Source organism: Leptodactylus fuscus, chromosome 1 (genome assembly GCF_031893055.1).
Source record: "Leptodactylus fuscus isolate aLepFus1 chromosome 1, aLepFus1.hap2, whole genome shotgun sequence".
Lineage (NCBI taxonomy): Eukaryota > Metazoa > Chordata > Amphibia > Anura > Leptodactylidae > Leptodactylus > Leptodactylus fuscus.
The window spans coordinates 287,697,810-287,711,109 of NC_134265.1; the positions used below are offsets into that span (position 1 = coordinate 287,697,810).

General features: G+C 39.6%; 1 protein-coding gene across 1 annotated transcript in view; it reads left to right on the top strand.

Annotated features, from left to right (window-relative positions):
• GUCY1B1 (guanylate cyclase 1 soluble subunit beta 1) overlaps positions 1-13,300 on the top strand; it is a 62,420-nt gene that overhangs the window by 20,414 nt on the left and 28,706 nt on the right. Inside the window, exons 3-5 of the mRNA XM_075257474.1 lie at positions 5,738-5,838; positions 9,150-9,268; positions 11,271-11,468. Coding sequence (XP_075113575.1) covers positions 5,738-5,838; positions 9,150-9,268; positions 11,271-11,468 — 418 coding nt within the window. The remainder of the gene's footprint in view (positions 1-5,737; positions 5,839-9,149; positions 9,269-11,270; positions 11,469-13,300) is intronic.

Genomic DNA, 13,300 nt, shown 5'->3' on the forward strand with positions numbered 1-13,300 from the left:
CTCTGAAAGCAAGCATGATGTGAAAACTCAATCCTCCAGTATGATCTCAAAGCTCCCCTCCTGCCTGTTACTCCCCTGGCCTGTTATCTGATCTCAGGTCCTGTGAAGTGACTCAGTGCTCTCTGCACTGGTCACTTCATCCAATCTGAGATCAGATAGTGAGCCAGGGTCCTTGACAAAATTGTGTAAATAATGGGAGGAATAATTACATATAGCAGACAAATTAAGCAGCATTTCTAAAGCAATGTATGTAGGAAAAGTCTTGAATTTACATAAGGTAGCTGTTGAGGTGGGAATACTCATTTAATATTAATTCTAAATATATGTGGATGTCTTCTTTTTTTTAAAAAAAAAAAAAAGTCATCCATTATCATTTCCTTTATATATGAAACCTATTATGAATGTATGGATGTTAGATACAAGCAAAAGCCCTTTTTTTTACATTATTAATTTTCCCATGTTCCATGAAGTACTTTGAATGTGCATATTCAGAACAGAAATGTAAAAGTCTAGATGCGCAATTTGTAATTTGCAATTAGCAATCTTATACATATTGCCCTCATTTTCCAAACCTATGCATGATGCTTCATCCCAAAAAGTCTTTCTATAAGCTGCCACGTATAGCTGAAGCTGCTTCTTTTTTCGTCTGAGGAACTCTGGAATGGAATGATTTATTCATAGTATTCCCCAGGTTCCTATCTGTGAAAACCATTCAGAGACCTTCTGCCAATGGACCTTGATGCCATTCTTCATGTTAATATGGTAGTGATAGCCAGTGATAGCTACCCAAAGCAAAATTGATATTCAATGGAAAACTCAGATCCACCCTCTTCAGCCAGTGAGCGACCATCAAATTCACAAATCAGCATGTTGTTATTTTTAGCCAGATTGGGGTGTTTTAGGGGTCTGAAAGCTTTACTTAAAGCAGGACTCCACATTTAGTTATTATGCAGATGGAAAAAACATATTTGTGAGACATTCACAAAATTCTAAAAAAATAATTAACTGAGTGTTCTGCTTTGATTTATAGAAGTTGAATCATGCTAGAAAAATGTGCTGGGTTTTACTAATGTGGCAAGCCATATATAGTCTGAAAACCTGGACTGTGCAAGAGGAAGGCACAAGTGAGACATATAGTAACAAACAGATCAAAAGCAATAATGACATATACTGTAAGTATAGGAAGTGGAAACTTGGAGCATTATGTAAAGTTATGTGTCTATAGCATATTAAAGCTTTAAATCCCCTTCATATACATAGAGCTAAACTATAATCTGCTGAGTAGCTTCACCCACCTTTAGGGTCCATTCACACAGAGTTTTTTGGCACAGATTCTGATGTGGAAATTGTGTCAGAATCCACGTGGTAAAAAAGCCTCTCATTGACTTCATTGGGTTCCTTTTTTCATGAGTGGAAAAAGGAACACATTGAAGTCAATGGGAGGCTTTTTTACTACACGGATTCCGCATCAGAATCTGCGCCAGAAAACTCCATGCGAATGAACTCTTAGAGGGAGCGTAGCATCTTACTGAATTGTATTTTCACATTGAGCTCAATACTAAGGCAGTACAATATTATTCCCAATATTATCTCCATTGTCCCCAACATTATATTATCTACAATTTGGTTCAGTATTCCATTTTCTTATATAATAAATTCAATACCGTTTAAAGACGTGCTAGCAGATCTTTTCATTTTCAGGCAGATTTTCGGGCAGGTGCAGAATTTGATGCGGAATTTGAACAAACATAAAAATCAGCTTCAAATTCCTAAAGTAAATTTTTTCAGCTAGGAAAAATTCCTGAAGCTGAATTGTCAGGTAAGAAAATTTCCACCATGTGAACAGCCCCTAATAAAGATACATACAATATATTGACTAGATGAACAGACTTCATTTCATATTCATCCGACTGTCATGGCACTCACATGATGCAGTTTGGCAATTTTTTTGGACGAGAGACCACTATTGATAACCTCAATGATGTGGTTTCTCTTTTCTTGGGAAATTGACTTCATGGCTGATCCTCAATTTTAACCAGCGGCCTTTTGCTTGGGAACCAACCTGATAACACACTGAGCCGTTAGGTAATGTGAGAACAGATTATAATTTGTAGTATACAAGAAGAAAAACATTTTTCCACCACCAGGAGCAAAACAGTAACAATGCAGTTACATGACAAGAATCTGCATAACTAACCATATGCTAAATAGTTGCAAGTCAAATCTATGTATGAGATAGCCACGATGAATATCTATAAAGTGATGGTGGTCTCAAGTTCAAAGCTGTCGGGAATGGTGAGATATGAAGCCTGAAAGTCACAAGTTCAAACACTGTAAGGGTCCATTCACAAAGGAGTAAACACACGCTCATTTTGGGAAAATACACGTGTAGAGAATACACGTGTAAAAATAAGACTCCCATTGACTTCAATGACATTTTACATGTGTATTTTGACGTATAGTTTGATGTGGTTTTTACATGTGTAAAAAAATGTAATTGAAGTCAATGGGAGTCTTATTTTTATACCTGTATTTTTTACACGTGTATTTTGTCAAAATGAGCGCTTGTTTACTCGGTGTGAATGGACCCTTACCTTTTTGCTCATCAGTGTATATGCTAAGATTAGGATACAATGTTAGAAAACCTATTCAAATAAAAACAAAATGCTGCAGTATTCTTACCGGACAGAAAATTCATGTGCAATTCTATGTGCAAACCATTTAAGGTGGTTTTATAACCTCAGATATATGTGGCTGTTTTCTATCAGCAAAATTGCACTGTGTCTGTCCTAGTATTAAAGGGAATTGGGCAAGTCAACAATACCTAGCAGAGCGCACGGACTAAAGTGGCTCTATTTTAGAAATAAACATCCATGTTTTCTGATCTCACAACCCATTTAATAACAAAGTAGACGGATGTAACATGGCCAAAATACATTATGTTACAGTAAACACAATGACACTAATGTCTAGGCAGATGGGTATTAAATTTTTTTGTAAAACTACAACTCCCAGCAACATTATAATGCCACATTAGTGCACCATTACAGTATAATGCCACGTATTGCCCCCATGAAGTGTAATGCTTCTTAGTGTCCCCCACCCAGTATAATGCAATATTACTGCCCTCACAAAGTGTATGTGCTATGTAAGTTCCCCATTGCACAGTACAATGCTCCTTGGTGCCTCCGCACAGTTTAAAAGTCCTTAAAGGGGTATTCTCATCAACATAATCATATCTATATTTGTAGACAATTAAAAGTTAAACCTTTTTGCGAATATAAGTAATTAAAAATTCTGCAGCGTTTTAAAGATTTCCTCTAACCATCTTAGTGGTGACAGTCTGTTATCTTAATCGCTTTCCAATGGATACGACCACAAATGCAGAAACTTTCTATGGTCTGGGACTTGTCAAAAACCCAGCCATGATGTCCTTATTGTAGCTGGGCTATCAGGCAGGGACACTACATGTATGAGAAGATATCCCGGCCACAATAAGGAAATCATAGCTGATTCTCTGATCTTAGAAAGTTCCTGCATTCATGGTCGTATCCACTGGCAACCGATCAAGACCACAAGACTGTGACCACAAGATATTTAGAGAAAATCTTTAAAACTCTACAAAATATTTAATTACTGATATTTGCAAAAATGTTTAACTTATAATTATCTACAAATTTAAAAATAAGTATGTACATGGGAATACCCCTTTAATTCCCCCCCCCACAATATAATGTCACTTTTGTAGTCCCTCCCCCCCTACTTAGCATAATGACACATTAGTGCCTCCCATAGTATATAATCCCATGTTATTGCCCAACACGGTAGAATACTCTTTAATTCTTCCTGTATGGTATTATGCCATGTTACTGCCCCCCACAGGGTTTAATGCTCCTTAATGTCTCCCTCATACTAGTTAGCGACATTTGCCTCTCTATTCCAGTTGACCACCAGGGATGGTTAGATTAATGGGAATTTTTTTTCCTAATTTCTCTTGTTTAAACCTGGTTTACATTTTATACTCAGATTATTATTATTATTATTATTATTATTATTATTATTATTGTTTATTTATATAGCACCATTAATTCCATGGTGCTTTACATTTGAGGGTTCACATACAGTACACAAAATGTACAAACAGATATGATGCTAACAATGGCTGAATGGCACAGTGGGGTAGGGAGCCTTGCCCGCGAGGGCTTGCAGTCTATGAGGGAAGGGGGATCGAGACCGAAGGTGAGGGGGAGAGGCCTTACAGATGGGGATGTGGTGACAGTAGTGTTATTGGAGGTTGTAGGCCTTCCTGACTAGGTGAGACTTCAGTGCCTTCTTGAAGCCTGTGATTGTGGGGGTCAGTCTTATGTGTCTTGGTAAGGTGTTCCAGAATATGGGGGATGCACGAGAGAAATCTTGGAGATGGTTGTGTGAGGAGCGGATGAGAGCAGAGCGGAGTAGAAGATCTTTGGAGGATCTGAGGTTACGTGTGGGCAGGTAGTATGAGATTAGGTCAGAGATATATGGAGGGGCCAGGTTGTGGATGGCTTTGTATGTTAACATTAGTAGCTTGAATTCTATTCACTGGGAAATAGGTAGCCAGTGAAGGGATTGGCAGAGGGGAATGGGGGGCGAGGTGAATTAAGCAAGCAGCGCAGTTTAGGGTGGACTGAAGGGGGGCGAGGGTGTTAGCTGGGAGTCTATGGAGAAGGGTGTTGCAATAATCTAAGAGATTAATCGGGAGATTATGAGGGCCTGGATGAGCATCTTAGTGGTTTCAGGGGTGAAGAAGGAGTGGATTCGATGGATGTTCTTGAGTTGGAGGCGGCAGGAAGTGTTGAGGGTTTGAACGTGTGATTTGAAGGATAGGTCAGAGTCCAGGGTTACCCCAAGGCAATGGACTCGTGGGACAGGGGTAATTGTGGTTCCGTTAACTGTGATAGATGGCTCAGGTGGAGGGGCCATACAGGATGGGCTGAAGATGATGAACTCTGTTTTCTCTATGTTGAGTTTGAGAAAGCGGGAGGAGAGGAAGGAGGCTACAGCCGCTAAACTATCTGGAACTCTGGCCAGCAGGGAGGTAATGTCTGGTCCAGAGATGTAGATTTGGGTGTCATCAGCATAGCAATGGTATTGAAAGCTGTGAGATTCTATGAGTTGGCCAAGGCCGAGGGTGTAGATGGAGAACAGGAGGGGTTCTAGGACAGAGCCTTGGGGACACCTACGGAGAGAGTGCGCGCTGAGGAGGTGGTGTGCGAGTGGGAGACGCTGAATGTGCAGTCAGTGAGGTATGAGGAGATCCAGGAAAGGGCCAGGTCTGAGATACCAAGGGATGAGAGAGTCTCTAGTAAGAGGGGGTGGTCAACTGTATCAAAGGCAGAGGAGAGGTCAAGGATGTAGCTCAGATGTGCCTTAGTATCCCAAAAATATGATAAATACTGCACATGCTCAGCATGGACCTTCACCTGATGGTGGACTCCAGTCAGTGGACCTTTACTAAAAGTAGTTGAGAGCTCCTGGTCTAGAAAATACACAGGGCTGATGGGGACTGATAGCAAATGCAGGTATGAAAATAGAGGAGGTAATATATTTACTGTTATCGCATGTTATTGAGATTTTATTGTTACAATCTCAAACAACCTTACTGATACAAAAAATGGTGAAACATTATAACATCATTGTTAGTGATGCATCATAGACAGTTTATTTGCTGCATTATAGCTCTCCATTGTTTTTCTAGAAGAGAAGCTCAGCTGGATGAAGAAGGACAGTTCTTGGTGAGAATAATTTATGATGACTCCAAAACGTATGACCTTGTATCAGCGGCAAGCAAAGTGCTCAGTGAGTAAAATGTGGACTTCTGTAAAACTGTGATAACTGTTGCAGGAAGTCTGGGAGGAAGACACTTCACGTCCATGACTTTCTAATCTATTTTTACTCTTCTGTGTTTCTTTAATAAAGCTAAGGTTTATTTAATGAATATATTTAACATGCAGTGTTATTACTGAGCCCCTACTCTAAGGGGATCCTGCATTCTTTCATGACTTTTAAATATTATCAACAGTCTAAACTGTAGGGCATTTTAAGACAAAATTACTCCAATCCATGCCCTAGCCAAGTATGATACGAAACAAGCATGAGAAATAGACATTTTTCGCAGCCATTTTGCTTCCAAGTAGCTGGAAACTTCAACTCTTGAATAGTCTGCTACTGTCCACTGAGATCCCCACAGGTCATATACTGATGACCTTATTGGAGGATAGAAAATAGAAATACTGTAGCTGCAGGAAATACCATACAATAATAATATAAAAACATATTCAAAGCCTTTGCCACTCTGGTCTTTGGTTGACTTCTGCAGAATATAGATGGGTGAACCTCTCAGGATTTGTTTAGTTTCGGGTTTGTGTGGCTCAGATCCAAGATTATTTTTGGGTTGAACAAGTTAGGTACAAACCACACCTTAAAGGGGCTCTATCATTGGGAAAAGTCATTTTTAGCTAAGCACATACTTAGCTGTTAGCAGTATGAACTTAGCAGTATGCGGACTTCTATAGTGAGCTACACCAACATGGTGTTCGGGCATGCGCAGTACCGCTCTGAATGGATCAGAACTGCGCATGCCCGAGAATTCACAAGCAGCAGTCTGATGTGGCAGGAAGAACATACCCCTTTAACTCTTGCATAACTCCTCTATGCATTTGATCTAAAATTTTATGTGTAAATGTACCTTACGACTCTTTCTGGAGCCAGTCACTGATTTATTGGGTGAACCATGTAAACAGCTGGACTTTTTTCAATAACATTAACCCAGTACAAACATTGCTTTCTCCCAGCAGCAGCGGAAAATATTTAATAGAACTACAGAGCTTTGTTTCCATGGAGCCGTATATAATAGTGTAGGTTTAGACTGGTAAGTATACACTAGTCCCAGGATATTGTAGGATCTATAGCCACTAGTGAACTGTACCTATAAAACAATAAAATCAGTCTTTGTATTACAGAACATTTTACAACTTACGATAGAACTGGACGACAACACTAGAGTAAACTTTCAACCATTTTCTATTGCACCAATGCATCTCTAAATAAAATGATGACATTTTACGTATAGTCATGATCACATATCTTTCTGTTCTTGGTATACAGCTTTTATGCAGATCTATGCGTAAAAAAAAATCAGCATTGTGTGCAGATCTCACTAGACAGTGATAATAAACTTCTACCTCTCACAGTCCAGTTAAATAAATAACAGTGGTCAAAGTTATCTTTTGCACTTTACTATGGTTCCAGGTCTTGTGGTCATAGCACATTAGAATGCAGTCATCTTATGGCTTCTTGAAACAGACCTTTGTGCCTAGCTATTTGTCTTTCCATGTGCCATCCGTGTGCAATCCATGTGACATCAGATTATTTTTGCTCAGGTAGCAGAGCTTGATCATCTGGAGATTGTGCTAGCATGATCTACATGTAAATTTCCTGGCTATTCATTTGAATTGCTGGATGCTCCTTGTGTTCACCTGCATGTCAGGAGATGCCTGGCAATTCATATTCATATCTGGCTAGTTCTAAAAAAAAAAGTAGATGCAGTCTGGTATTACCATGCTGGGAAGTACCACAGTTCCCAGCCTAATAATACTACCACCCCACTTCCCAGCCAGTATTTTAGATGGCTGGGTATTAGCCAATACCCACCTCTTCCCAGCACCCTGATGGAATTGGATACTGGGGTAATAATTGGTGAGCTAGTGCTAGCCTTTTACCAGTTAATACTAAGTCCCACTTTAGTAATGGAAACTATCAGTCAAACAGCTGCCGTTACCAAAGTGGTAATAATAGAGTATTTAAAAAAATACAGACAATTTTTTATTGCAATAAAAACTCCCTTAAACAACCCTCTTTGACCATTTTATTTAAAAAAAAAATAATTAAAAATATGGTCATCAATGAGTCCAATTAATCTAACGTAATCCAAGCAATCTAGTGTATTCTGAAAGACAAAAACACACAAAATAAACCCCAGCAGTACGGAAAAAAAAACTATACTCACCTACATGTTCTTTCTTCAGTATTCTGTGGTAAATGAATAACAACCAGAATTCAATGATCATACCTACATTGCTCCACATCTATACGGTAGCAATAAAAAACATGTGAAAAACATGATGGATAAAGTACGTTCTGTCCGTTTGTTTTTTTACAGCCTATAGTGCGTGCTATGATTTTTTTTTTCTCAGTGTTTCTACATCTGTGAAAAACAATGGGCATGTGAAAGACAAAATTTACTGAAATGGGTCTTTTCACATATGACACACGGAATGAAAAATTGTTAGTGTGAAAGGGCCCTTGGGCTACATGCACATAATGGATGATATCCATGTATCCATGGCCCCATTTACATCTATCAGTGATCCTGGGCCTGTCCCAAGTTTTGCCCCGGGCTCATTGGCGCGAAAATAGGACCCTTATAATACATAGGCATATGTATGCAGCTATAGATATGAATGGGTCAATGTGCTAGCCATGAACACAGCTAGCACACTGACAAAGGACACGGTTTATAGGGGTACAAAAGTAGAAGTCACTACCAGGCCCTGGACCCTATGGAAGCCCCAGAGGTCCCTGTGCCACATAAAATATACTACTGGTTAAAATGGCACAAGATAAGTAGAGACCCCACAGATTTTGCATTAGGGCCAAGGAGCTTCAAGTCACGCCTCTGCATGGAGCCTTATACTGTTATTGCAAACTTAGACTAGACAGTATAAAAATGTGCCAGATTTATAACGGTGGCTCATGTTGATACATCTGGCATATCTTTTGACTGTCTAGTCTAATTTTTGCGGCACCTATTAGTTGGCACAATAATGTATTTTAGGTCACACAACTTTTCTTGTTAGATGAGGCTATAAAAGTGTCTAAACACTTGATAAATATGGTGCAAGCCATGTCCGCCAGATTTTTTTGTGACTATTACGACAGAATTCTGGCATATTTTCATTAGTAAAATGAAATTGGTTGTTTTGGCAGTCTGACAGTCACATTATCTTTAGCGCACTTATAGGTTACATAAGATGTACTATAAGATATCCTAATTCTAACCTAGATAAACTTTAAATCCAACTTCATTTTTGTCTTGAATTATTCTACAGATCTCAATGCCGGTGACATTCTCCAAATGTTTGGAAATATGTTTTTTGTTTTTTGCCAAGAATCTGGATATGACACAATTCTTCGGGTACTTGGATCCAATGTCAGAGAGTTCTTGCAGGTCAGTTCCTGTTTTGTTGCACACAAACAAGCTTAACGGAAAGCTATAAATATCAGCTGAGGCTACGTAATGACTAGAAATGACAAACCGATATATAAGTAAGCATTGTTATTTCTTAAACATTAAAAAAATCAATAACGGTTATGGAAACCAAGATGACAGTCAGTGAATTGTAAAGTACTGAAAGAGTCTCAAGTGAGCTTTTAAGGTTTGCATTGCAAAATGAAAAGGAAATCAATTATGCTGAAATGTGAGATGGATGAATTGTGGCATCCAGGATCCTCCAGCAAATGAAATATTATGGAAAGATTGTTGTGGGATTATCCTTCGGAGATGTCTCCGTAAAGCAAATATATCTCCAATATTTTGTGTGCTAATTAAAACCAGATATTGATACGTATTATTGTTTTCTGATATGTTTTTATCATTTATTGGACTTTGGAGATTAGAAAGAGGAAAAGATACATTAGGAGCAGAATTGCTGTGAAAAGTGTCGCAAATTTCCCTCCATCATTGACTATAACTTCTAAAAAGGCTAATAGTCATATTCAGAAGATAAATGTTGTATATAAGCCAACATGCTAACCTCTTCAGTCGGATACTGATCGGCGATTGAGAAAAATTCACGATCACGATTGGAATCCCGAACGCAATCTTTTTAGGTGGGATCAAGATCGGTGATCATTTCCCACAATGCTTTGCTAGCTAGTCTCCCATTCATTCTAATGGGAGACTAGCTAACATCTCTAGTAGCTACTTCCCTGAAGAGATGGCTGGTCCGGTGCCTGGTCTTCTCGTTCTTCTTCGCCTCGCTGTCCCCTGCCTCCCAGGTTAGGAGAGTGTGGGCGGGTACTAGGAGGGGAGACGTCACGGCTCCCCGCCCTGTTCCCACCCACACTCTCCTAAGCTACAAGCCACGCCTTCCTAGCTCTTTAAACACTAACTGGGAGGCGGGGGCAGCGAGGCAAAGAAGACCGAGAACACCGAGCACCGGCCAAGCCATCTCTTCAGGTAAGTGGACACCAGGGGGGACTAAGTAGCCAGAGGATTAAAAAAAATCCTCTGGCTACTTAGTGATTAAAATAAATCACAACACAGGGTGGATTCTAACAATTAAAGCGTTCAATTGTTAGATTCCATGTTGTATAGTGAATAGGATCGCTTTTAAAATCCGATCTCCGATTAGTAAAAATATCCCATTGACTTGCATTGGGATCGGAATTGGGATCAAGATCGGGTTCGAATGAAAAATGATCAGAAATCGGATTTCAAAATCGATCCTGAAAAGTCAAGATCGGCTCAACCCTAGTCAGGAATAGGTGGAAAAGGGAAAGTTGTGGTTTCCTAATGAATGATAATCCCTAGGAGAGATAACATGATGGAATATTAAATGTTTTAGGCTAAGGCCCCATGTAGTGTGCCACAGCAAAAAAATGTTGCAGGAAATGCCGTGGCGGCAATACTTTCTGCTACATTCATTATACATATAGGTAAACCGCCAGCATTTCTGGAGGTATAATTGACATACTGTGATTTCCAAAACCGCAAAGTTTCCCGAAAGCCTCCTTGCAAATGGAACATCATCCTTCTAAGAAGATATATGTAATGTCATGACTTCATTGTGATACAGAGGCCTTCTTTAATGCAGAGTATATAACATGCAGTGACTGTAAAATGCCACATTTTTTTCCTTGGTGTCTCCACCGTGGCCAAATTGTGGCGTTTACACCATATGGGTCCCCAGCCTTATAGATGCTTTTTTTTTTTTTTTTTTTTTTTTTGGGGGGGGGGGGTTCTTGACTTTCATCAAACAGCTGACAAATTTCCTATATGCTACCCTAAACCAGTGATGGCCAAGAAAATTTGAGCCTGAATTGCCTGTATTATAATCCACCATTGAGTGAACAAGCCACAGTTTTTACATGCTACCTATTGCATTAGTTATTGTGGTAAAAGAAAGGGTTATTTTAACCAATCATTTTGGCTTTGTCTGTATTTGCAGAATCTAGATGCTCTGCATGATCACTTGGGTACCATCTATCCAGGTATGCGTGCTCCATCATTTAGATGTACTGATGCCGAGAAGGGGAAAGGCCTTATTTTACACTACTATTCAGAGAGAGAAGGCCTGCAAGATATTGTCATTGGGATCATCAAGACAGTGGCGCAACAGATTCATGGAACAGAAATAGATATGAAGGTGAGTTTATAAATTATCTTTCACAGATTTCAAGTATGTCTCATTAGAAATTATATTTTGCTTCATTCTGATGGTCTAACTTTAAGCTTTTCTTCCTGATAGTGCTCTATATGGCATGTACAGATGAGAAGCATTGTTGTATAGTAAGCTCATGCATGTCTATATATACTGTTAGCAGTATCTTATAGATACTGGAAAATTTGCTAATACAGTGCCTAAATATATACATTCTTGTCATTGGAGATAATTTGTTTGCTTATGTGAATTATATGAACCCATAGACAAACGTTCATGTACTAGTAGATCATAGAGATGAGCGAACAGTAAAATATTCGATATTCATTATTCGTTTCGAATAGCCGCTCGATATTCGACTATTTGATCGAATATCGAACCCTATTATAGTCTATGGGGAAAAATGCTTCGTTTCAGGGAACCCACCATTCGACTCAGGAGGGTCACCAAGTCCACTATGACACCTCAGCAAATGATGCCAGCATCTCTGGAATACAACTGGGACAGCAGGGGAAGCATGTCTGGGGGCATCTATCACGCCCAAGTCACAGTTTTACCCCACCATCACAGCCTATCTACTACACACTTTGCACACTCAAAAAAACCTCTATCAAAGTGGGAAAATACCTGGAAACCTTCTTTCTTCCCCAAATGGATTGACAGAAACCCAAATTTAAGCTAAAGAGATATTAACAAGCACCCCTTTAAATCACGTTGCCCATGACAACCACAGATGGAATAGGCAATGGGAAATCCAAAAGCCCTCTCCCTTAACTGTCATTGTGGATGTGTGTGTAATGTGGTAAGACCTTCCAAAATCCACTTTTCTGGCCCTTAACGTGAGCCCTTCCAAATTAAGTTAGAGGCCCTTAAGCTGAGCTACCAGCAGAGATTGAGGCCCTTTGGGTGAGTTGAGCCTTGCACCAGCAGAGTGTTAGCCCCTTTAAAATTCTTAGCCCCTAAAACGGTGGTTCCAGAACCATCACTCTCGTTGTGTTGGATTGATGCAGTGGATTGGACTGAGGACCCAGACATTGACCTTGATTGGGAAATTGATAACATTTTGGCATCAAGTCCTGGGGGTAACTTTTATTTAGAGGACCGCAAAGGTGGAGCATTGGCTGCAACTACTACTACCGGTAATGGTCCTCTAATATGGGCCTCTACATTACCTCTACAGGGTTCTGATCTGGTGTTAATAGTCCAAACAATATGCTCCAGTACTTTAGATATAGATCAGAAACCGCTTTCCCTTCCGACACCAGATTTAACAAAGCTTCATCATCATCATCATCATCATCATCATCCTGCTGAGATGGAGCCACTAAAGGAAACCTTGCCATCAAAGGCATGTCAAGGAGCTGTGACTGAGCCAAATCTAAACACAGAGTCCTTTGGAACTGAATGATTGATCCTAACTATAAAGGACCTAATAAGTTATTGTCACATATGCGTACAACTGTCAGGGGTTAACTCGCTCCACTCGCTCTTGCACTCACCCTTCACTGCAAATTGAGCATTAATTGCACCCAACACAGTCCACGCACCTCAAGTACATGCTGCCACCACCACTGACTTGACAGGCTCAGCGGAAACTGCACGAACATATACAGGAGTCTCTCCAACAGTCAGACACTACCACACTTCAAAAAAATGACACAGAATGTAAATAGCCTTAAAATAATGGGAGAAAACAGAGTACTTAAGAGTCTTTGGTTCCAGGAGCTTGGAAGATTTCTGATGGAGTTGTTCACACCCAGTTCTGTTAGCTGACTCCACAGATATAAACAAAACATTAATAAAATGTATATGACTAA